The sequence below is a fragment of the Bufo bufo genome, chromosome 4, assembly GCF_905171765.1.
Source record: "Bufo bufo chromosome 4, aBufBuf1.1, whole genome shotgun sequence".
Classification (NCBI taxonomy): domain Eukaryota; kingdom Metazoa; phylum Chordata; class Amphibia; order Anura; family Bufonidae; genus Bufo; species Bufo bufo.
In genome coordinates this window covers 411,160,054-411,183,148 of record NC_053392.1, presented here as the reverse complement: position 1 = coordinate 411,183,148, position 23,095 = coordinate 411,160,054, and the positions used below count along the sequence as shown (strand labels likewise).

The following is a 23,095-nucleotide window of genomic DNA, read 5'->3' as shown; positions in this document are numbered from 1 at the left end:
CTAGACATGTGCAAATTTTGTTTTGTCTATGTTTATGTTTACATATTCTATATCATGTTTCACTGCCTTTTGTTTCTATGGTGATATCTTTTTCACACTCAAGCATATCAATGTATAGAAACAGCTATTTTTGACATTGTAAACCCTTTGTGAAAATGCATGTCAAATGTGATTATGTCATCATTTTATGAAACAATAAAATTGTGTTTAAAAAAAAAAAAAAAAAAGACAAAAAAAACCAAAACGAATATATACTTAATATATACAGATAGGGAAAAGCAGAAAATTATGTGTATTGGTAAAGATCTTTAATTCATATTGTTTATGATATTGCATCAGTATATCATCAGTCTGTTATACACTGCGTGCAGAATTATTAGGCAAATGAGTATTTTGACCACATCATCCTCTTTATGCATGTTGTCTTACTCCAAGCTGTATAGGCTCGAAAGCCTACTACCAATTAAGCATATTAGGTGATGTGCATCTCTGTAATGAGAAGGGGCGTGGTCTAATGACATCAACACCCTATATTAGGTGTGCATAATTATTAGGCAACTTCCTTTCCTTTGGCAAAATGGGTCAAAAGAAGGACTTGACAGGCTCAGAAAAGTCAAAAATAGGGAGATATCTTGCAGAGGGATGCAGCACTCTTAAAATTGCAAAGCTTCTGAAGCGTGATTATCGAACAATCAAGCGTTTCATTCAAAATAGTCAACAGGGTCGCAAGAAGCGTGTGGAAAAACCAAGGCGCAAAATAACTGCCCATGAACTGAGAAAAGTCAAGCGTGCAGCTGCCAAGATGCCACTTGCCACCAGTTTGGCCATATTTCAGAGCTGCAACATCACTGGAGCGCCCAAAAGCACAAGGTGTGCAATACTCAGAGACATGGCCAAGGTAAGAAAGGCTGAAAGACGACCACCACTGAACAAGACACACAAGCTGAAACGTCAAGACTGGGCCAAGAAATATCTCAAGACTGATTTTTCTAAGGTTTTATGGACTGATGAAATGAGAGTGAGTCTTGATGGGCCAGATGGATGGGCCCGTGGCTGGATTGGTAAAGGGCAGAGAGCTCCAGTCCGACTCAGACGCCAGCAAGGTGGAGGTGGAGTACTGGTTTGGGCTGGTATCATCAAAGATGAGCTTGTGGGGCCTTTTCGGGTTGAGGATGGAGTCAAGCTCAACTCCCAGTCCTACTGCCAGTTTCTGGAAGACACCTTCTTCAAGCAGTGGTACAGGAAGAAGTCTGCATCCTTCAAGAAAAACATGATTTTCATGCAGGACAATGCTCCATCACACGCGTCCAAGTACTCCACAGCGTGGCTGGCAAGAAAGGGTATAAAAGAAGAAAATCTAATGACATGGCCTCCTTGTTCACCTGATCTGAACCCCATTGAGAACCTGTGGTCCATCATCAAATGTGAGATTTACAAGGAGGGAAAACAGTACACCTCTCTGAACAGTGTCTGGGAGGCTGTGGTTGCTGCTGCACGCAATGTTGATGGTGAACAGATCAAAACACTGACAGAATCCATGGATGGCAGGCTTTTGAGTGTCCTTGCAAAGAAAGGTGGCTATATTGGTCACTGATTTGTTTTTGTTTTGTTTTTGAATGTCAGAAATGTATATTTGTGAATGTTGAGATGTTATATTGGTTTCACTGGTAAAAATAAATAATTGAAATGGGTATATATTTGTTTTTTGTTAAGTTGCCTAATAATTATGCACAGTAATAGTCACCTGCACACACAGATATCCCCCTAAAATAGCTAAAACTAAAAACAAACTAAAAACTACTTCCAAAAATATTCAGCTTTGATATTAATGAGTTTTTTGGGTTCATTGAGAACATGGTTGTTGTTCAATAATAAAATTAATCCTCAAAAATACAACTTGCCTAATAATTCTGCACTCCCTGTAGTATCAGTTTTACAGATTACTCTGTCTTCTGGGGGGGGAAGTGAACTGCATGAAAGAGCTAGTCTTTAAAATAAGATGCAAATGTGTATATAATACTAATGTCATGCTGACTCAACATGAATCACTTATAGATGCATCCATATTTTAATCACTCTCCACATACTTCAATGGGTGGTTTCCATTTGAAAAACTTAACAACAATCCTCTCAATTGCAATCTTTTTGAACTAGTTATATGCTTCCTCTACTTGACCTCTATTGAAAGCAGAAAAAATACATACAATAGTACAGTACATGCACAAAGCTACTGTCAAATGCCTTCAATACACTGTGACAAGCACATTGCTACATAACTGCCTAATAATTTATGAATGTGACTTTATTCTTAGATTTTCCTGTAATTCCCAAGGGTGGAACTCAGGTGTTTTAGAAATATATGAACAAATCACAATTTCCCAAAAGTTAGTTTAAAGGTCAGAAGACAATGGAAACATAATTTTGGGGTTTCTATGGAAAAGTGGTTCAATATGATATATTTTCACTTTCTTACCCATTTTGGTTACAAAATGGTATCATTTCTGCTGATCAGTCACAGACTTTACGATTCACCTTTATTCTTGTATAAAATTGGGTTTTGTCAAATTTCTCGTGGTCTGAGATCTAGTGTTGCAGGCAGATCTATTATAGATGACATGGGTATAACTCTAGAATTTGCGTTTATTGGATATGGATTAAATTTAGGCTGGATTCCAACCTGTTAGGCCACTTGCACACGAACGTCTTTTCATTCCGTTTTTTTGTGGACCGTATACGTAACCATTTATTTCAATGTGTCCGCAAAAAAAAACAAAGGTTCATTCCGTTCCGCAAAAAAATAGAACATGTTCTATTATTCTCCGCATTACGGACAAGGATAGTACTGTTCTATTAGGGGCCAGCTGTTCTGTTCCGCAAAATATGGAATGCACACGGATGTTATCCGTATTTTTTGAGGATCCATTTTTTGTGGACCGCAAAATACACACAGTCGTGTCCAAGAGGCCTTATACTGTGCATTTGCACTTTGAGTTGATAGAAACAGTTATTTTTTTGCCAAGACTTCTTATTGCCAGGAAGTGGATATTGTCACAGCCTACAACATGCTTCCTCCGCTAGGTGGGCAAGTAATGATGAGGAGAGTGGCGTGGGAGCTGGTGTTGAGAGCGGTCAGGCTCCTGACCCAGAGACAGTTGAGGAGGACATCAGTGACGTGCAGACACTACTCGATGATGTTGATATAGCTGATTGCACTTGGGAGCCGGGTGACGAAGGGGCTTCATCATCATCGGGAGAAGAGGGTGGCAGCTTGCCTGCGAGTCAGCAGCGGAGCCAGCAAGTTGCCAGCGTGGCCGGGAGTCAGCAGGGTGGCAGCAGTGGGAGGCCGGGAGCCAAATGCACCCAGGGTAGACCATCTGCTTTGCGGGAGTCTACCTGCCCGGGAAGTAGAGGTGCAGAGGCTCAAGGAGGCAGCGGCGGTAGAAGTCAGTCAGTGCATAGTGTTGGGGGTAAAATCACCTACTTGGCGGTGTGGCAGTTTTTTTTTAAGCTGCCAGAGGAGGTGAACGTGGCCGTACGTAGAATCTGTGGGCAGAGGTTGAAGCATGGCCAGGGTGCCAATGTTTGCATTATGGCCCTGCGTCAACATATGCAACGTCGCCATAAAGTGACCTGGGAGAACCGTGGCTCCGATGTGGTGATCCAGCCTACCGCAGCAACTGCTGCATCACCCACTGGGATGCACCCGGTTTCTGGCAGTCAAAGCTTTGCCACCTCAGCCGAAGGGAGTTGTCTGTCCTTCCCATCATCTGCTGGTCCAGATGCTCCTGCTTCTCCTCCTCCTCGTCACGCATTCCTTCAGAAATCGATCACCAAAGCGATTGCCAACAGCCAACAGTGCACGTGCACTCATCCAACGGCGCAGAAGCTGAATGTGCTCCTGGCCAAGTTGCTGGTGCTGCAGTCCCTCCCTTTCCAAGTGGTGGACCCTGCACCTTTCAGAGAACTGATGGCTTGTGCCGAGCCGAGGTGGAGAATCCCAAGCTATCATTTCTTTGCCAAAAAGGCAGTACCAGCCCTGCACACACATGTAGAACCTCTAGTGGCCAGAATACCATAGTGCAGAATAAAATTTTGTTAAAGATGCGGAACGGTGTCACATTTCCATGATGCTGAGATTTTCATGATGACAAGACAATCTAACGACAGCTTGGCAGAGCTAGCAATGCCCACTGAATTCAGTTTTGGGAAGGCGTGCAATTGTGCCACAATTACCACAGCTCAGTGGTACAGCTATTGAACCGCCAGCAACTTGGCCACTGGGAGTGGCCAAACTAATTGCTGGTTGTGAATAGTTTTTCATGGCCACAGATTCCATCATGGATATCCCACGATGGAGCAGAGGACAAAGAGGAGGAGCAGGAGTCTGAGCAGGAGAAATAGCAGCTCTCGATGATGAAGACAAGGACACTTGGTGCCTGGTTGCCACAAAGAATATTGGGAGAAGAAGGACAGGCTTGTTCTAATTTGGAATGCTGGCCATTTTATTTTCCCACAGGATCCAGTGATGCCGCCTTATGTACTGGAATAGAGCCATGATATCTATGTTTGTGTTTGAATGCCCATGGCCTTGTGGAGAAAAACTGCCATAAGGTAGACACTCAAACAATGCTAGCAGCAGCGAATCTTGATGACGGTCTGGCACAGTTTGAGCCTGCTCCCATATTTTCAGCATCATCACCAGTTCTCGAAGTGACCACAATAGAAGCCAGTGTTTTTTGAGGTTTTGGCTGTATATTGCCTCCGCTGTTTATTGGTGCTGAGGCCACCACCCTTCTCCACAGCACCCCAATCCGACCCCCAGTTCTTGTCCAACACACAATCATCATAATATTCCTATCCCTCCCTGCCACTTTTTATCAAATTGTGATATGTCATTGTGATTCATCCCCCGCTCTCAATTCCCTCCTCTATATTCACTCAGAGTGTTACTGTCACTACCACTTCCCCTACCACCACCACCGTGGCTACAAGTGCCACTACAACTACCAACAACAACAACAACACAGCTATTCAAGGGGTCCTCTATCTCTGCATGAACCTCCTCCTCATGGACGTCCAAATGGTGAAGCTGACACTTCTCACACAAATTATCAACATGAAGACTATCTGGAGTATCTTCCATAGCACACGGGGCTCTTGTTGTCTCTTCTTAGCAAAAAAAGGTGTCTTACAAGAACGGAATAAGGAAGACAGAGATGATGCAAGTAAAAAACTTCTCTGGGCCTCAAGGAGGAGAAGCAGGAGGAATGCTTTGACCCCTGGCTCCAAGGCACAGTGTCAGACTCAAAGGTGACATTGACATCATCCTGCTGTGACTGAGAGGAGAAGTGAGCCATCCAGACCACAATGTCATCCTCCTTGTCCTCAGTAGTGTAGTACTGCAGCCATCCACATTTTGAGTCTCGGATAATGAGATGTGGGTCTTTCATTTTCTACACTTCCATTTACCAGACATTTTAGGATGAGGCTTATAAAAAAAAAGTCACAGGTTTGGTAGACACAAGTTATTAAATGGTATTCACCTTCTACAAGCACTCTGTACACTGGTTTCAACAATTTAGGGTCGGTTCGCACTAGTGTTATGGCATTCCGTTATAGGTTCCGTTCATAACGGAACATAATGGAATGCCCAGAAATGCAAAATGGAAGTCTTTAAGAGGCATTCAGTTTTGATCTGTAATAAAAAAAAGTCTATGGGCAAGCATAACGGATCCATCTGATTTCCGTTATGCAGGACAAATTTTTTCCTGTCGACAGGACTTTGTTTCCGACCTGCATAACGGAAACCAGATGAATCCGTTATGCTTGCCCATAGACTTCTATTAGGATGGAGCAAAACAAAACAGCAAGGATCGGGGGAGCCAGATGATGTGTGTGGCAGCCTCGGTCCTCCTAAATGATCTGAGGCTGCCGCACATAGGTTCCTATGGAGATCCTGCCTCTGACAGGGCTCCATAGGAACATAGTGGAAGTCTCATAGACCGCCAAAAAAATGTCACCTACCACAAAATTTCATAAAAAGTGATAAGAAACAATGCTAATGCATTGGGGTCTATGAGAGAAGCAATCTGATGATTGCTTATTCAAGTTCACTAGGGGAACTATTAAAAAAAAAAAAAAAATGTCTGATTCGCTGTTTTTTTGGTTATTTCACCTCCCTCAAAAAAAAGTAGTGATCAAAAACAATGCACACCCTAAAATTGTGTCAATGAAAACTACAGATCTCCTAGAAAAAATGAGCCCTGACACAGCTCTGTACACATAACTACAAAAAAGTTATAGGGGTCACAAAACTTTTTTTAAAGATTTAAATTTTTTTTTCAGTATTTAATACCAGAAAATCTGGTATCGCGAGAATGACGTGCAAAAGTCAGTTTTACTGTATAGTGAATTCTGCAAAAACTAAACATATAAAACTGTGGCATAAAAGCTTTTTCTTCCAATTCCACCACATTTCCACCACGTGCAAAACTCTCACAATCAGTACAGCAGTTCCCACAGCAGGGATCACATTCAAAGCATGAAAAGTATATTAAGTGTACTTTCACACTTGCGTTTTTCTTTTCCTACATAGAGCTCCATCACAGGGGCTCTATACCGGAAAAGAACTAATCATGTATATCCCCATGCATTCTGAATGGAGAGAAATCCGTTCAGGATGCATCAGGATGTCTTCAGTTCAGTCGTTTTGACTGATCAGGCAAAAGATAAAACCGTAGCATGCTACGGTTTTATCTCCGGCCCAAAAAACTGAAGAATTGCCTGAATGCCCGATCTGGCATTTTTCCCCATATGATTGTATTAGTGGCGGATCCGGCATTCAAAATACCGGCATGCAGAGACCGGTAAAAATGTGAAAAAAATACAAGACGGATCCGTCTGTCCGCATGACAAGCGGAGAGACGGATCCGTTATTGCAATGGATTTGTGAGACAGATCTGCATCCGGATGCGTCTCACAAATGTTTTCAGTCACATCCAGATCGGCGGATCCGGCAGGCAGTTCCGACGACAGAACTGCCTGCCGGATCACACTGCCGCAAGTGTGAAAGTAGCCTAACTAATAATGGTTGTAGATATTAACCCTGTGGGCAGTGAATTAACCCTTATCGCTTCCTTTACGACAATCGGCTTTAGCTCTGCAGGTGTAGCTGTACCTTTAGTGGACTTGGATTAAACATGGATAAATATTTTAATTATTTCTTACAATGTATGCAATATTACCTGAAAATGAAAAATGCCACCATACCCAGCGCCAAATGACTGATCAGGTGGAACCACCCTATGTAGTACCTTCTCATTGAGAGTAAGAGAAGCAATGGCAGCTAAAAACCAGCAGTCACCTATAAACAAAAAAAAAAGTATTAGAATATTTTTTCAGAGTTACTTTTTATAAATAGGTAAAATTATAAAGGCAAATAGGTATAAATATATGCAATAAAAAATTAACATATGGAAAGAATCTGAATAAACATCTTAATGTTAATGTTTACCGTATATGACCCAACATCAATAGAACTCAACATGATATTGAACCCAACAGAACTAATTATATTGTTATTTCACCCCCCCCCCTTTCCTCATTATCTTTTGCATTTACATGAACATTTTCATTTTTATCTTCTGCTCATGTATATGCTACTGTTTTTTAATAGGTGTTTTTTCTTTTTGTTTCTTATCCTTTTATTACACCGCGCAACAATGATTTTTCTACTGAGAGAAAAACATGTAATTAAGGCCTCGTGCACACGACCGTTCCATTTTTTTGCGGTCCAAAAACCGCGGATCCGCAAAAAAACTGAAGCCGCCCGTGTGCCTTCCGCAATTTGCGGAACGGAACGGGCGGCCTATTGTAGAAACGCCTATTCTTGTCCGCAAAACGGACAAGAATAGGACATGTTCTATTTTTTTTGCAGGGCCACGAAATGGTGCAACGGACGCGGACAGCACACAGAGTGCTGTCCGCATCTTTTTCGGCCCCATTGAAGTGAATAGGTCCGCACCCGAGCCGCAAAAACTGCGGCTCGGATGCGGACCCGAACAACTGTTGTGTGCATGAGGCCTTATACTAAAATGAGCACGCTGATAACTCTGAATTTGCCTGTCACGTCTAGATTTTAAGTTATACATGCAGAGCCTATTCAGTTAAAATATTAATGCATTATATTGGAAATATTTCAATGAACATGTCCAGACCTGTCCGGATGCACTCAGGCTGATGTCAGCAGTAAGTTTAAAAGGCAAGCTGGTCAGGTTTTTAAAAAAAAGTGATCTGTTATAGTGCTATCAGTTTAAAACCTAAGATGGATAATTGCAAATGTGTTAACAATCCAGACAATTTCTGCTACATATGTGGCAAATACACTACTTATGATCAGCGCAAGAATCTGACAAAGCGAGTGAGTCTGGCTTATAACTGTATTACTTTGACTGTAAAATTGGAGATCAAGATAAAAGCTGCGCACCTCATGTTTGTTGCATTGTGTGTTACTCTAGGCTAACACAGTGGTTAAATGGTATAAGGAAAGGAATGGCTTTTGCAGTGCCTATGGTTTGGCGTGAGCAGAAAAATCACCAGACTGTTACTTTTGCATGACTAAAATCGCCGGATATTCAAAGCGAAACAAGTCACACATTGTGTATCCTGACTGTGAGTCTGCTCTTAAACCAGTACCCGACGATGTAGAGAATCCAGTGCCTGCCCCTCCCACAGCAGGAACGGCAATTGAAACAGACAGTTCTGATCCTGATGAAGAAGAAGATGTTGATCCAGAACAACTGGAGGGTCAGCCGCACTTGCTGAGCCAATCAGATTAGATGATCTGGTAAGAGATCTGTCATTATCTAAAGAAGTCAGAACTGCTAGCTTCTAGACTTCAGGAATGGAATTTGCTAAAATGAGGCACCACAACTTCACACTTTCGTCATCGACACACCATGTTAGCTGCATTCTATGCAATGGAAAGCGATGTCTGTTTCTGTACTGCTGTAAATGGTCTTATGATGGAGTTAGATGGTACACATGTTCCCGATGAATGGAGGCTATTCATAGACTCTAGAAAAACAAGTTTGAAAGCTGTCTTGTTGCACAATGGTAACGAAAAACCATCTGTTCCATTGGCTCATGTGGTTGGAATGAAAGAAACCCATGTTTCTATGGAGTTCATTTTGAAAATGATCAAATACTCAGAACTTAAATGGAAAATTTGTGCTGACCTGAAAGTGGTAGCACTGCTGCTTGGCCTACAGTTAGGGTACACAAAGCATATGTGTTTCTTGTGCCTATGGAACAGTCGTGATCACAACAATCATTACAAAATGAGACAGTGGCCTCTCGGAGTCGAGAACACAGTTGGTCAGTACAATGTACAACACAAATCACTGGTCGATCCACTTCAAGTTTATCTTCCACCACTTCACATTAAACTTGGTTTAATGAAAAGTTTTGTAATTGCACTTGATCGTGATGGAAATGGTTTCCAGTATTTGAAGGAGAAGTTTAGCACACTGAAAACTGATGCTAAAATAAAGGCTGGAATTTTTATTGGCCCCGAAACAGTGATCCTTCCGAAAATATTGTACTATCTACAAGTCCTCCCTACCCCGTTCTTATTTTAGGAGATTTGAGAAAAATATATTTAACTAATTCCTATGGCGTAATTCGCGTCTGAGACTGGCCTTCTCCCGACTAACTCAAACTATTAGTTGAGGGGGTATAGGTGTCCCAGATATTTTTACCTATTATAGAGCGATACAAGGTCTCAGAGCCCTGGAGTGGCTAAGAGATGCTACATAGTCTAGTCATATCGGCTGAACAATCTCTGTCTAAACTGCCCTTACACTCCATGCTATTGCTTAAAACGCATTTGATGATCTCACAATATACTCGAACACTATGACAGCAAAAACTGTTAGGCTTCTTTCACACGGGCGTCATGTTTTTGGCCCGGATAAGATGCGGGTGCGTCGCGGGAAAATGTAAGATTTTTCCGCGCGAGTGAAAAACATTGTAATGCGTTTTGCATGCGCATGAGAAAAATCGGCATGTTTGGTACCCAAACTTCTTCACAGAAGTTCGGGTTAGATGCTGTGTAGATTGTATTATTTTCCCTTATAACATGGTTATAAGGGAAAATAATAGGATTCTTAATACAAAATGCATAGTACAATAGGGCTGGAGGGGTTAAAAATTTTTTTAAAAAATTAACTCACCTTAATCCACTTGTTCGCGTAGCCCGGCTTCACTTCTGTCTTCTTCTTTGAAGAATAGGACCTTTTGATGATGTCACTGCGCTCATCACATGATCTTTTACCATGGTGATGGATCATGTGAAGGACCATGTGATGAGCGTAGTGATGTCACCACAGGTCCTTTTCCTGTGCACAGCAAAGATGAAGACAGAAGAGAAGCCGGGCTGCGCGAACAAGTGGATTAAAGGTGAGTTCAATTATTTTTTTATTTTTTTTTAACCCCTCCAGTCCTATTGTACTATGCATTCTGTATTAAGAATGCTATTATTTTCCCTTATAACCATGTTATAAGGGAAAAAAATAATGATCGGGTCTCCATCCCGATCGTCTCCTAGCAACAGTACATGAAAATCGCACCGCATCCGCTTGCTTGCGGATGCTTGCGATTTTCACGCAGCCCCATTCACTTCTATGGGGCCTGCGTTGAGTGAAAAAGGCACAAAGAGGAGCATGCTGCGATTTTCATGCAACGCACAAGTGATGCGTGAAAATTACCGCTCATGTGCACAGCCCCATAGAAATGAATGGGTCCGGATTCAGTGCGGGTGCAATGCGTTCACCTCACGCATTGCACCCTCGCGGAAATCTCGCCTATGTGAAAGGGGCCTTAGAGTTTGGCACAATGCATTAACTAAGACCCTGCTTGCACCCCACCTGTCTCCTCTGCTACAAGTAAGAGATGTTTTATGGGACTCCCCAGTGGCATTCCAATCATCGCAGACAACCCTCAGCAAACTAAATGCCAGAGAGCTCCTCAAAGAGGGCAGATGTACCCTCTCAACAGATCCAAGCTGTACGACACATCACTCGTTATCATACTTAGTGATGGACGAACATCGGCCGGAACGATTTGCGAACGCGATCTTGCAAACGCGATCAAATGTTAATGGCAGGCGAACCTGAAAAACCTTCAGGCCATATTTGCAGCCACCAGAGGGGGATCAATGGCAAAAATTCCCACAATATGTATTTTAATAAGGGGCCATTTGTATGCGTCTTAAAGGGAAACTCTCAAAAATGTGCCTTGCTGGAGCCTAGAGAATTGCAAAGGGTGGTCCCTTATGGGTGATGCGAGGGCACCCCCCAAAATAACTACTCGTTAGCAAAACTGAGTGTAAAGAAAGGGGTAGTAACGTATTTAAAACCTAACTTTTATTAGGAAAATTAGAAGTCCCAATGATGGGAAGAGGACCCCTACCAGACAAACAAAACACACAACTACAGGGGACCTGAGGTGGCAGGTCGCCTGATGGTCAGATACACGTTCACGTCTCTAAGTAAAACAGGAGGCGAACTGTATGACCTATAGACATAAACAAAAACAAAAAATGAAGACCATGGTGGGTATGCCGTGGTCTTATAACATGCCAAATAGGCGGGGTAAGGGTGGGTCTTACCGGTGGTGGACGGATGGACCGTCAAGTCCAGTACCCAGAAGGAGGTGTTCTCACGTGTGGATACGTCCTCCAGTTGGCGGTCACTTTATACAGGAGGGCCACAGGGAAAGGTCTATCCCTGGTAATGCCCTACTTGGCCTATCGAGCCCTAAAGTGCCTGCTAACACGGGGTCCAATCCCCGCAAGGGGTGGCCCCGTCCGGAACCTAACCCTGAAATAGATACCCCTAGTTGGCCCTGTGAGGACAGGGGATGGCCCAGTGGGGCTTGCGGACCAGGGTACACTATTAAGATGGAGGTGAAAACAAGTATGCAGATAGATAGTCAGACGCCGGTAGATGGTCGGCACGTGCATCTACCCTGCCGCACCTCATGATGGAAGCCATACGACCCTCATGTTAAACAGAATCCGGGTCACCTTTGGACTACCAAGTCCTGTTAAGTCTGCGCCACTCCTATACATACCCCCTCCCTGCATCTGCTATAACCACACAGATGGGCTGTGAGCGGGGGTTTATTGTCTACCTTGTACCCTTGTCCCCTGATGAGTTAAGGGGTCCGCTATAGGTAGTCGCCTTTACTCCCTTACTGCAGGATATATACAGTAGGATATACTCTCTAACGAAACGCGTAGGGACTCTGAGCATATCTGCATACTTGTTTTCACCTCCATCTTAATAGTGTACCCTGGTCCGCAAGCCCCACTGGGCCATCCCCTGTCCTCACAGGGCCAACTAGTGGTATCTATTTCAGGGTTAGGTTCCGGACGGGGCCACCCCTTTTGGGGATTGGACCCCGTGTTAGCAGGCACTTTAGGGCTCGATAGGCCAAGTAGGGCATTACCAGGGATAGACCTTTCCCTGTGGCCCTCCTGTATAAAGTGACCGCCAACTGGAGGACGTATCCACACGTGAGAACACCTCCTTCTGGGTACTGGACTTGACGGTCCATCCGTCCACCACCGGTAAGACCGACCCTTACCCCGCCTATTCGGCATGTTATAAGACCACGGCATACCCACCATGGTCTTCATTTTTTGTTTTTGTTTATGTCTATAGGTCATACAGTTCGCCTCCTGTTTTACTCAGAGACGTGAACGTGTATCTGACCATCAGGCGACCTGCCACCTCAGGTCCCCTGTAGTTGTGTGTTTTGTTTGTCTGGTAGGGGTTCTCTTCCCATCATTGGGACTTCTAATTTTCCTGCTGGAGCCTAGAAAGAATTTCGAGAATTCCCGAATATTTAAAATATAGTGCTATATATTCGTAAAATCTAATATTCATGTTTTTTTTTTTAACACAGTACTAGGGATGAGCGAACCCGAAATGTATAGTTCGGGTTCGTACCGAATTTTGGGGTGTCTGTGACACGGACCCGAACCCAAACATTTTCGTAAAAATCCGTGTTCGGGTTCGGTGTTCAGCGCTTTCTTGGCGCTTTTTGAAAGGCTGCAAAGCAGCCAATCAACAAGCGTCATACTACTTGCCCCAAGAGGCCATCACAGCCTTGCCTACTATTGGCATGGCTGTGATTGGCCAGTGCAGCATGTGACCCAGCCTCTATATAAGCTTGGGTCACGTTGCGCTGCACGTCACTCTGCTGATTGAAGCATAGGGAGAGGTTGCAGCTGCGACGTTAGGGCGAGATTAGGCAGTGATTAACTCCTCCAAAAGACTTCATTCTGTGATCGATCTGCAGCTGTGGATCATTGAAGTGCTAATATTGACTTGCTCACTTTTTTGAGGCTGCCCAGAGTGTTTTTAGATCACTTTTTTTCTGGGGTGATCGGCGGCCATTTTGTGACTTGTGGTGCGCCAGCACAAGCTATCACCAAGTGTATTTAACCATCAATAGTGTGGTTATTTTGTGCTATATCCTACATCAGCTGCAGGCTGAGCCTGTGTCACCGAAGTGCATTTAACCATCAACAGTCTGATTATTTTTTGGCCATATACTACATCTGGTGCAGGCTGAGCCTGTGTCACCCAAGTGCATTTAACCATCAACAGTGTGGTTATTTTTTGGCCATATACTACATCAGGGGCAAGTTGAGCCTGTCACCCAGCGCCTAAAAAATAGACCTGACATTTCTATTCAACCAAATCTGTACTGTTTTAGCTGGTCAAGTTATTTGTAGTGACGGTAAAAGCACACTTTTTGTTCTGGGTTGAAAAACTATTCCCAAATTTGCCATTCTCAAAATAACTAGTTTCTGGTATTTGAGGCCTACTTGAAATCTATCCCAAAAAGGATATCTTACATTGAAGGTACTAATAGTGTCATTCAGAAAAACCTAAGACACACGCTACCGTGCAGATAGAAGTCTGATTCTGTAATTAAACCTTAACCTGTCACACAGTGCAAAAAAAAACAGGTCTCACATTTCTATTCAAGCAAATCTGTACTGTTTTAGCTGGTCAAGTTATTTGTAGCGACCGTAAAAGCACATTTTTTTTTCTGGGTTGAAAAACTATTCCCAAATTTGCCATTCTCAAAATAACTAGTTTCTGGTATTTGAGGCCTACTTGAAATCTATCTCAAAAAGGATATCTTACATTGAAGGTACTGATAGTGTCATTCAGAAAAACCTAAGACACACGCTACCGTGCAGATAGAAGTCTGATTCTGTGATTAAACCTTAACCTGTCACACAGTGCAAAAAAAAAACAGGTCTCACATTTCTATTCGAGCAAATCTGTACTGTTTTAGCTGGTCAAGTTATTTGTAGTGACCGTAAAAGCACATTTTTTTTTCTGCGTTGAAAAACTATTCCCAAATTTGCCACTCTCAAAATTGTGGTGAACGGGAACAATGAGGAAAACATCTAATAAGGGATGCGGACGAGGACGTGGACATGGTCGTGGTGGTGTTAGTGGACCCTCTGGTGCTGGGAGAGGACGTGGCCGTTCTGCCACAGCCACACGTCCTAGTGTACCAACTACCTCAGGTCCCAGTAGCCGCCAGAATTTACAGCCATATTTGGTGGGGCCCAATGCCGTTCTAAGGATGGTAAGGCCTGAGCAGGTACAGACATTAGTCAATTGGGTGGTCGACAGTGCATCCAGCACGTTCACATTATCTCCCACCCAGTCTTCTGCAGAAAGCGCACAGATGGCGCATGAAAACCAAGCCCATCAGTCTGTCACATCACCCCCATGCATATCAGGGAAACTGTCTGAGCCTCAAGTTATGTAGCAGTCTCTTATGCTGTTTGAAGACTCTGCTGCCAGGGTTTTCCAAGGGCATCCACCTAGCTCTTCACCAGGGGGGGAAGAGATAGAATGCACTAACGCACAACCACTTATGTTTCCTGATGATGAGGACATGGGAATACCACCTCAGCACGTCTCTGATGATGACGAAACACAGGTGCCAACTGCTGCGTCTTTCTGCAGTGTGCAGACTGAATAGGAGGTCAGGGATCAAGACTGGGTGGAAGACGATGCCGGGGACGATGAGGTCCTAGACCCCACATGGAATGAAGGTCGTGCCACTGACTTTCACAGTTCGGAGGAAGAGGCAGTGGTGAGACCGAGCCAACAGCGTAGCAAAAGAGGGAGCAGTGGGCAAAATCAGAACACCCGCCGCCAAGAGACTCCGCCTGCTACTGACCGCCGCCATCTGGGACCGAGCACCCCAAAGGCAGCTTCAAGGAGTTCCCTGGCATGGCACTTCTTCAAACAATGTGCTGACGACAAGACCCGAGTGGTTTGCACGCTGTGCCATCAGAGCCTGAAGCGAGGCATTAACGTTCTGAACCTTAGCACAACCTGCATGACCAGGCACCTGCATGCAAAGCATAAACTGCAGTGGAGTAAATACCTTAAAAACAAGGAAGTCACTCAGGCTCCCCCTGCTGCCTCTTCTGCTGCTGCCGCCTCGGCCTCTTCTGCTGCTGCTGCCTCGGCCTCTTCTGCTGCTGCCGCCGCCTCAGCCTCTTCTGCTGCTGCTGCCGCCGCCTCGGCCTCTTCCTTTACCTCTGGAGGAACGTTGGCACCTGCCGCCCATCAAACATGGGATGTACCACCAACACCACCACCTGCATCACCAAGCATCTCAACCATGTCACACGGCAGCGTTCAGCTCTCCATCTCACAAACATTTGAGAGAAAGCGTAAATTCCCACCTAGCCACCCTCGATCCCTGGCCCTGAATGCCAGCATTTCTAAACTACTGGCCTATGAAATGCTGTCATTTAGGCTGGTGGACACACACAGCTTCAAACAGCTCATGTCGCTTGCTGTCCCACAGTATGTTGTTCCCAGCCGCCACTACTTCTCCAAGAGAGCCGTGCCTTCCCTGCACAAACAAGTGTCCGATAAAATCAAGTGTGCACTGCGCAACGCCATCTGTGGCAAGGTCCACCTAACCACAGATACGTGGACCAGTAAGCACGGCCAGGGACGCTATATCTCCCTAACTGCACACTGGGTAAATGTAGTGGCGGCTGGGCACCAGGCGGAGAGCTGTTTGGCGCACGTCCTTCCGCCACCAAGGATCGCAGGGCAACATTCTTTGCCTCCTGTCTCCTCCTCCTCCTACTCAGCTTCCTCCTCCTCTTCTTCCTCCTGCTCATCCAGTCAGCCACACACCTTCACCACCAACTTCAGCACAGCCCGGGGTAAACGTCAGCAGGCCATTCTGAAACTCATATGTTTGGGGGACAGGCCCCACACCGCACAGGAGTTGTGGCGGGGTACAGAACAACAGACCGACGAGTGGTTGCTGCCGGTGAGCCTCAAGCCCGGCCTGGTGGTGTGCGATAATGGGCGAAATCTCGTTGCAGCTCTGGGACTAGCCGGTTTGACGCACATCCCTTGCCTGGCGCATGTGCTGAATTTGGTGGTGCAGAAGTTCATTCGCAACTACCCCGACATGTCAGAGCTGCGTAACTTCGGCCTTCCCGCTCACCGCCTCATATGCGACGTACCCACCAGGTGGAACTCCACCTTGCATATGCTGGACAGACTGTGCGAGCAGCAGCAGGCCATAGTGGAGTTTCAGCTGCAGCACGCACGGGTCAGTCGCACTGTGGATCAGACACACTTCACCACCAATGACTGGGCCTCCATGTGAGACCTGTGTGCCCTGTTGCGCTGTTTCAAGTACTCCACCAACATGGCCAGTGGCGATGACGCCGTTATCAGCGTTACAATACCACTTCTATGTCTCCTTGAGAAAACACTTAGGGCGATGATGGAAGAGGAGGTGGCCCAGGAGGAAGAGGAGGAAGAGGGGTCATTTTTAGCACTTTCAGGCCAGTCTCTTCGAAGTGACTCAGAGGGAGGTTTTTTGCAACACCAGAGGCCAGGTACAAATGTGGCCAGACAGGGCCCACTACTGGAGGACGAGGATGAGGAGGAGGTGGAGGAGGATGAGGATGAAGCATGTTCACAGCGGGGTGGCACCCAAAGCAGCTCGGGCCCATCACTGGTGCGTGGCTGGGGGGAAACACAGGACGATGACGATACGCCTCCCACAGAGGACAGCTTGTCCTTACCTCTGGGCAGCCTGGCACACATGAGCGACTACATGCTGCAGTGCCTGCGCAACGACAGCAGAGTTGCCCACATTTTAACGTGTGCGGACTACTGGGTTGCCATCCTGCTGGATCCACGGTACAAAGACAATGTGCCCACCTTACTTCCTACACTGGAGCGTGATAGGAAGATGCGCGAGTACAAGCGCACGTTGGTAGACGCGCTACTGAGAGCATTCCCAAATGTCACAGGGGAACCAGTGGAAGCACAAGGCGAAGGCGGAGGAGGAGCAAGAGGTCGCCAACGCAGCTGTGTCACGGCCAGCTCCTCTGAGGGCAGGGTTAGCATGGCAGAGATGTGGAAAAGTTTTGTCACCACGCCACAGCTAACTGCACCACCACCTGATACGGAACGTGTTAGCAGGAGGCAACATTTCACTAACATGGTGGAACAGTACCTGTGCACACCCCTCCACGTACTGACTGATGGTTCGGCCCCATTCAACTTCTGGGTCTCCAAATTGTCCACGTGGCCAGAGCTAGCCTTTTATGCCTTGGAGGTGCTGGCCTGCCCGGCGGCCAGCGTTTTGTCTGAACGTGTATTCAGCACGGCAGGGGGCGTCATTACAGACAAACGCAGCCGCCTGTCTACAGCCAATGTGGACAAGCTGACGTTAATAAAAATGAACCAGGCATGGATCCCACAGGACCTGTCCATCCCTTGTGCAGATTAGATATTAACTACCTCCCCTTAACAATATATTATTCTACTCCAGGGCACTTCCTCATTCAATACTATTTTTAATTTCATTTTACCATTATATTGCAGGGCAACCCAAAGTTGAATGAACCTCTCCTCTGTCTGGGTGCCGGGGCCTAAATGTGTGACAGTGGCCTGTTCCAGTGGTGGGTGACGTGAAGCCTGATTCTCTGCTATGACATGAAGACTTATTCTGTGCTGACATGAAGCCAGATTCTCTGTTACGCGACCTCTCTCCTCTGCCTGGGTGCCTGGGCCTAAATATGTGACAGTGGCCTGTTCCAGTGGTGGGTGACGTGAAGCCTGATTCTCTGCTATGACATGAAGACAGATTCTGTGCTGACATAAGGCCAGATTCTCTGTTACGGGACCGCTCTCCTCTGTCTGGGTGCCGGGGCCTAAATGTGTGACAGTGGCCTGTTCCAGTGGTGGGTGACGTGAAGCCTGATTCTCTGCTATGACATGAAGAAAGATTCTCTGTTACGCGACCTCTCTCCTCTGCCTGGGTGCCTGGGCCTAAATGTGTGACAGTGGCCTGTTCCAGTGGTGGGTGACGTGAAGCCTGATTTTCTGCTATGACATGAAGACAGATTCTGCGCTGACATAAGGCCAGATTCTCTGTTACGGGACCGCTCTCCTCTGTCTGGGTGCCGGGGCCTAAATGTGTGACAGTGGCCTGTTCCAGTGGTGGGTGACGTGAAGCCTGATTCTCTGCTATGACATGAAGAAAGATTCTCTGTTACGCGACCTCTCTCCTCTGCCTGGGTGCCTGGGCCTAAATGTGTGACAGTGGCCTGTTCCAGTGGTGGGTGACGTGAAGCCTGATTTTCTGCTATGACATGAAGACAGATTCTGCGCTGACATAAGGCCAGATTCTCTGTTATGGGACCGCTCTACTCTGTCTGGGTGCCAGGGCCTAAATGTGTGACAGTGGCCTGTTCCAGTGGTGGGTGACGTGAAGCCTGATTCTCTGCTATGACATGAAGACAGATTCTGTGCTGACATAAGGCCAGATTCTCTGTTACGGGACCGCTCTCCTCTGTCTGGGTGCCGGGGCCTAAATGTGTGACAGTGGCCTGTTCCAGTGGTGGGTGACGTGAAGCCTGATTCTCTGCTATAACATGAAGACTGATTCTGTGCTGATATGAAGCCAGATTCTCTGCTATGGCATGAAGAGACTGATTCTGTGCTGACATGAAGCCAGATTCTTTGCTATGGCATAAAGAGACTGATTCTCTGCTGATGTGAAGCCAGATTCTCTGCTATGGGACCTCTGTCCAATTGATATTGGTTCATTTTTATTTTTTTAATTTTAATTTTAATTCATTTCCCTATCCACATTTGTTTGCAGGGGATTTACCTACATGTTGCTGCCTTTTGCAGCCCTCTAGCTCTTTCCTGGGCTGTTTTACAGCCTTTTTAGTGCCCAAAAGTTCGGGTCCCCATTGACTTCAATGAGGTTCGGGTTCGGGACGAAGTTCGGTTCGGGTTCGGATCCCGAACCCGAACATTTCCGGGAAGTTCGGCCGAACTTCTCGAACCCGAACATCCAGGTGTTCGCTCAACTCTACACAGTACACATCAGGTGATCATGCCTCCCTTCTTCTAGCTTGTGGGCCAATGAGAAGGCTTTGTCACAGCTTAGCAACATCCCTAGCAACCAATAGAAAAGTTGCCTACCCCTTACTATTGCCGAAAATTCGCAAGCGCAAATATATTGGAGCACTCTATCTGCATATAAAGCTATTCTAATGTTCTGCCGTGCCAACCATTTTCTCCAGTCTCAGGAAACTTATACCATCTTGAAAAATTTAGCATAAGTGACCCACGCCTGTATTTCACGCGCATTAAGCGAATATTACATTGCCGATTTTCGGAATCAAGAATATAATCTCGAATTCGCGAATATATGACGAAAATATTCGCGAAATATTGAGAATTCGAATATTGCCCATGCCGCTCATCACTATATTAGACGGTCATTGGATATCAATTTTACTGCAGGCCAGTGGAGTACAGGCCCCAAATATTAGGCATTCACCGGACAGAAAACATCAAGTGATTATGTGGCTGGAGGTACATTAGGCGGTCACCGTATAACAATTTTACTGTTGGCCAGTTACATTAAAGGCCCCAAAAAATATGCATTTAATGTACTGAAAAGATCAAGTCATTATGTGGCTGGAGGTATATTAGACGGTCATTGGATATCAATTTTACTGCAGGCCAGTACAAATACATGTCAAATACATATGTTTAAAAGAACTAAAAAAAATTAAAAACGAAATCCCCCTCTTGATTAAACTCCCAATGGTAATAGGTGATATTCAATTAAACATGGTCGTCATAGGTGTTGAATTCCTCTGAGATCCATGCCTCATTCCTCTGAGATCCAGCCATCAGAAGGTTCACCCAGTGAGCAGTAAAAGTTATGTACCTTAACTGCCCATGTTTGCTAGACCACGTGTCTGTGGTCAGATGTATCTTGGCACCGACACTGTGTGCCAGAGATACATTCACTTGCCGCTGAACGTGGCCATATAGATCTGGGATGCCCTTCTGGGAGAAATAGTTCCTTCTGGGGACCTTCCATTGCGGTGTGAAAATGGCCACAAATTTTCTAAAGGCCTCCGAGTCCACCAGTTTATATGGCAGTAGTTGGCGGGCTAGCAGTTCCGACAAGCCGGCGGTCAGCTGTTGGGCAAGAGGGTTATCCGGCGTCATCAACTTTTTACGTTCGAACATTTGGGCCACGGAAGCCTGCCTTTTGCCAGATGAACGCGACGACGGCACGGTGGAAGGTGGAATGGAGGACAAATGGGAGGAGAGAGGAGAAGGAGAGGAGGCAGGACGTGGAGCTCCGTGAGTGTGGCTTTGTTGGTTCTGACGGTGTTGCTCCCACTGGGCCCGGTGATGATGGGAGGCCAGGTGCCTTCTTAAGGCGGTCGTCCCTAGGTGAGTGTTGGGCTTACCGCGACTTATGCGTTGACAGCACAGGCTGTAGATGGCAACACTATTGTCAGCAGCTGACACATTAAAAAAAGCCCACACTGCGGAGCCATGTGTCGGCGTCCTGGGAGCGCAAGATGTGACCGTGCATGGTGGATGGCTCGCTCCAGATACATTTGCAGTCTGCTTTTTGCCTCCTGTGCACTGAGAGTTCTAATGCTTCTCTTCCTTCTCCTCCCTATCTGCTGCACTGTCTCTCCCTCTGAACTCCCCTCCTCTTCTTCTCTTGTGGGCACCCACATGACTGTCGTGGTACTGTCGTCAGACCGCTGGGTGGCAGCCGTTGCTACCTCCTCTTCCTCATCCGATGCCAAGAATGGCTGCGCATCGGTAAGGTCTGGGAATGTATGGGAAAATAATTCCTCTGACTCTAGTGGAAGGGCTATGGTGGTGGTGGTGTCTTTGAGGGTGCACACAGCAGAGAGTGAGGAGGGTGCAGATACAGAGGATGAGGAGGGTGCAGAAGCGGAGCCACTCAACCAACTCTGGTGCGTCCTTTGATGTAATCGCATGTACCTTCTCCAACTTCCCACTTAGGCTCCGGCCTGGTGCACCTGCCCAACCCCTACCACCCCTGCGGAATGGCCTGCCTCTTCCTCTGCCTGTCATTTTCAAAATGACCCTGTGACAAAGTCCCTATAGAAGAGCAGTATTTGTGGAAGCAGGTATATAGAACCCCTTAATGATTATTTGCTGCAAGCAGGTATATCAAACCCCTTAATCAGTTTTTGGGGGGGAAACAGGTATATCACACCAGTTGCAATTAGTTGTTCCAATAACGTTTGTCCCTCTGTATAGCTGAGGTATCTTATCAGAACCGCACACAACTACTACACAATACAAATGCACTATATAGAAATTATATTATAGGTATATCACATCCCTGCCTCAATCAGTTTTTTGGGGGGGCAACTGGTATATCACACCAGTTGCATCTAGTTGTTCCAATAGCGTTTGTCATAGAATTTTTTCCATCTGAAATCATGAAGTCATAGAAATTATATTATAGGTATATCACACCTCTGCTTCAATCAGTATTTTTTAGGGGCAACTGGTATATCACACCAGTTGCAATTAAGTATTCCAATAGCGTTTGTCCCTCTGTATAGCTGCGTTATCACTGCAGAACCGCACACAACTGCTGCACAATACAATTGCACTGTAATATACTTTCTATGTTAGAAAGTATATCACACTCCTCAGTATGTCACACCTATCGATAGCACACCTATACCAGTCCTTAAACAGACTTTTGTGGCCCTATTAGCTATCGTTTGGTGTCCCTAACAGCCTGTCCCTGCTCCACACAGCAACCTCTCCCTACACTGGCAAAAGACTGAATGTAAAATGGCGGCCAGATCGGGTTTATTTATAGGGTAGGGGGTGTGTCCATGTGCTGAAACATCTCAATTGGCTGTCCTAGTCCACCTGATGGATGTGTCATGGGTCAAAGTTCGGCGCAGTGCAAAAGAATATGGCGCCGGCGGACATCGCCATATGTTCTCATGTTCGGCAAATCACGAACGAGAAAAGTTTGCCGCGAAACGACCGCCGGGTGAACCGCAAGGCCATCTTTGATCATACTTTCAAATAACACATAGCCCACGATATGCCAGAGACATACAACCGACATGTTGAACCCCTCCTTCCCTTTTCGAAAACATGGTATTGTCTGTTAAAGAACCGACCAAGATAATATCTGTTATATACTCACTATTGATACAGGAACAACTACCCTCAACACCTTCTTTTATCAGGCAATGGGAAGCAGATTTAAAGATGGTTTTTACTAAACAAGAAGTGCAAAAGTCTCTAGATGTGTTAGGGTGAAGGAGAACTATTATAAGCTGCTAACAAGGTGGTATTACACCCCAATCCGCTTACAAAAGATCTACCCAACCACATCCCCAATCTGCTGGAGATTAGTGTTGGGCGCGAATATTCGAATCGCGAATATTAATCTCGAATATCGGCACTTCGAGAATTCGCGAATATTTAGAATATAGTGATATATATTCGTAATTTCGAATAATCTAGATTATTTTTTTTCATCAGTAACCTCCCTTCTTGCTTGTGGGCCAATGAGAAGGCTGAAATGTATTTGTCTGAGCTTAGCAACATCTCTAGCAACCAATAGGAAAGTTGCCTACCCCTTACTATATAAGAAACTCCCCAGCAGC

At 45.7% G+C, this 23,095-nt stretch overlaps 1 protein-coding gene across 1 annotated transcript in view; it reads right to left on the bottom strand.

Moving 5' to 3' along the window:
* Positions 1–23,095, bottom strand: part of CAPN9 (calpain 9) — a 392,629-nt gene that overhangs the window by 251,618 nt on the left and 117,916 nt on the right. Inside the window, exon 3 of the mRNA XM_040430101.1 lies at positions 7,245–7,363. Within this exon, the coding sequence (XP_040286035.1) occupies positions 7,245–7,363 (119 nt within the window). The remainder of the gene's footprint in view (positions 1–7,244; positions 7,364–23,095) is intronic.